This window comes from Sycon ciliatum, chromosome 10 (genome assembly GCF_964019385.1).
Source record: "Sycon ciliatum chromosome 10, ocSycCili1.1, whole genome shotgun sequence".
Taxonomy (NCBI): domain Eukaryota; kingdom Metazoa; phylum Porifera; class Calcarea; order Leucosolenida; family Sycettidae; genus Sycon; species Sycon ciliatum.
The window spans coordinates 9,963,289-9,966,415 of NC_088652.1; the positions used below are offsets into that span (position 1 = coordinate 9,963,289).

The 3,127-nt window shown below is 54.1% G+C and overlaps 1 protein-coding gene across 1 annotated transcript in view; it reads right to left on the reverse strand.

Moving 5' to 3' along the window:
- Positions 1-853: 853 nt before the first annotated feature.
- The window catches only part of LOC135825632 (uncharacterized), a 21,177-nt gene continuing 18,903 nt past the window's right edge, over positions 854-3,127 (reverse strand). The window contains exons 11-13 of the mRNA XM_065338246.1: positions 2,889-2,975; positions 2,367-2,429; positions 854-1,598 (exon numbers count right to left, since the gene is read on the reverse strand). Coding sequence (XP_065194318.1) covers positions 1,095-1,598; positions 2,367-2,429; positions 2,889-2,975 — 654 coding nt within the window. The 3' untranslated portion in view covers positions 854-1,094. The remainder of the gene's footprint in view (positions 1,599-2,366; positions 2,430-2,888; positions 2,976-3,127) is intronic.

The following is a 3,127-nucleotide window of genomic DNA, read 5'->3' on the forward strand; positions in this document are numbered from 1 at the left end:
TTCGTGAGGAGGCACACCGCAGGCGCGTAACACCACTGTTGGAGGTGGTCCGGCCAGAGGGGTTCTTGGGGCTGCCCCCCCCCCCCCGGGAAAATTTTGAAATTAGGGTGCTAGATCCTGCATTCCGAGGCTGGGCCTTCGAAAAAAGGGGTCGGGCGAAAAAGTGGTCCGGCCAAAGCCGGACCGGCTGCTACGTCCCTGCACCGGCCGGTCTATTTATAGCACTCGGATTTCACCGCACGAAACTACATGCTCGCATAATGGCATCGTTTGTCTGGGCCACGCTTGCGGTAAGCAGGACAACGCCATGTTATTTCAAGTTGCACAGACCACAGATCACGTAGAACTTCAAAATCCGGGATTGAAATGCACAATTTTTATTGTTTTTATTTCATATTTTTATAGCAACGCAGCTCAGGACTCAGCGGAAACGCCGTGACGGCCAAAGTGAAGAGAGTGGGGTGGTAGCCAACCACATTGCTCCCACGCGTACTGCTGTGATCTCGTGTCGGCTCCGTACGTACCGAGTCTATTAAGAGTACCAGCCACCACACAGTACTCCGTGTATGGCGCTGACAACACCAGCAACAACGGTGGCATGGTCGCATCAGTGTTCAAATCAAAACGTTGTGTGCCCCACTACACACACATACATGCAGCAGTGCTGCAGTGACACGCACACAACCTGCACAGTGACACGATGAGCGCTACTGTCACCACCTAGCCAAGCAGCCGGCTGCCAGGGTTACGTGTACGTGTACTTCCAATAGTCAACACACACACACACGCACGCACGCACGCACGCACGCACGCACCCACACACACACACACACACACATGCCAGCCTGGTAAGGAAATGGCCAGGTAGTTGTGTTGCACATGTACATAATGGGTGGAAGGGAAGGGCTTCACCAAAGTCTGTTATTTAAGTTAGTACCACCAGCAGTAGCAACGTGGACAACAAATGGGCACTGCGGGAGAGACGGAGAGAGTGAGTGAGAGAGAGAGAGAGAGAGAGATAGGGAGGGAGAGAGAGAGAGAGAGAGAGAGAGAGAGAGAGAGAGAGAGAGGGAGAGATAGAGAGAGAGATGACGTTAGTCGAGCGACACCGAGAGAGACATGGCCTCCGGGCGGCCGCTGCGGCTCAAGGCCGGCCGGCGTTTGCTGCCGATATCGGACGGCCGAGCCAGCATGACACGTTTGTACTCGTACAGATTGGCCTCGGCGTTCATGGCGATGCGCTGGCCCTCGTTGCGCCGGAGCACCTCCCACTGCGACACGAGATGCTTGGCCTGGTACAGCACGCCCTTGAACAGGCTTGGGTTCTCCAGGCGTACTTTCTCCATGGTCTCCAGGTCCGGCGGCGTGTTATGCGTCAGAGGGTGAGCAATGGTGATGTAGCTGTTGTGCAGCGCCGTGAACGTCCTGTTCTGGCGCCGCATGGTCGTTTGCTTGGAGCCCCTTTTGGCCTTGACGACCTCCGTGTCCTTTTCCAGATCATGCTGGTATTGCTGGACCCAGGCCTGCTCCAGCTCGGGCGTGCGCTCTAGAGGGCGGCGTGCCTCGTCGGGCACCTGGGCCCAACGGGCGTGTCGGCACTGTAGTGGTGGAGTACACAGGCAGCACATGCACACACGCAGGCGTGCACACACGTAAACACACGGGCACCAGCGTAGCCACATGCACAACCCATCCACACATCCACACAAACACACACGAACACACACACACACACACACACACACACACACACATCCACACAGGAATATAGATGGCGAATGCTGCGCAAATGGCGATCACAACAACGCCACTGTAAAGGAAATACACGCATACTAGTATCTCTGTTGTCTGCAACTCCAAGGTACGGGTGTGGGTTTGAGAGCAACGGAAGTGCAGAGCTGTTAGAGCAGCTCCAAGGTACGGGATTGTGGGTTTGAGAGCAACGGAAGTGCAGAGCTGTGAGAGCAACTCCAAGGTACGGGGTTGTGGGTTTGAGAGCAACGGAAGTGCAGAGCTGTGAGAAGAGCAAGTTGCGATTTAGTGAAAAGCAAATGGTTTCGTAGAAATACCAGAGAAACGTGTCATGATGCGCCGCCACAAGGGCACGCCGGTCTACTGGGCACCTTGGGAGCCCATAATCTCCCTCTCCAGCTCCGGGGAAACGCACTTGACCAGCTTCTGGCAGTGAGCAAGCACACGTGTGTGTGTGTGTGTGTGTGTGTGTGTGTGTGTGTGTGTGTTTGTGTGCGTGCGTGTGTGTGTGTAGGCATGTGGACGCGTGTGCTTGCATGTGTGCATGTGTGTGTGTACGTGTGTGAGTGAGCATGCACATGCAAGTGCATACTGCCTAACAGAGAGTTGCTTACGGAAGGGTTATCTTTCTGAACATCATCGCGGAATTCGTAAGACTCCAGCATCCACTCGTGTAGCTAGTGAACATAGGAAGAAGGAAAGGGAAGAGAGACCACACACACACAGACAACAGACAACAGACACACACACACATCGAGTCAATATCGGAGCTCTCTGCTGACAAGTGGCGCACAAGGTTGTTACGGAGTGCACTTATTTATTTACAACTATTTATCTAGACAACAACATCTCCTGGCACGTCAAAGGACTGCCAATGTAGCAAGAAGGGCCCATGAGTGTGTGTAATCCCCGGTAACCTAATCGGTAGGGCACTGTCCCGGAAAGACAGGGGTGCTGGGTTCGAATCCCGCTCGTGGATCCTTTCTTTTGCAACACCAATGATGGAGTTGAGATGATGGGTGAGAGGCAACCATGGCACAACGGAATCTACAAATAAAGACTTGCAGATCGGCATCCGGGAATAAAAGTGCCATAAATCCTGTGGCTAGGGAAGATCGCCTCTCCGGGGGACCTACCTTTTCGACACTGGGGAAGATCCGTCCGGTCAGACGAAAGCAAGTGCATTCGTCGTCTCCGGTAACAGAATTGTAGCGCCGCTCAATCTGAAAGCGGCGGTAGTAGTAGCAATGCCAGTGGCAATGGAGCCGGGAGACAAGCAGCAGCAGCAGCAGGGAGAGAGCGGACAAAGGAAGAAAAGCCAGACATCAGCAACAGGGGAAATAAGACAAACACCACTCCGGAAACGAGTAGTCCA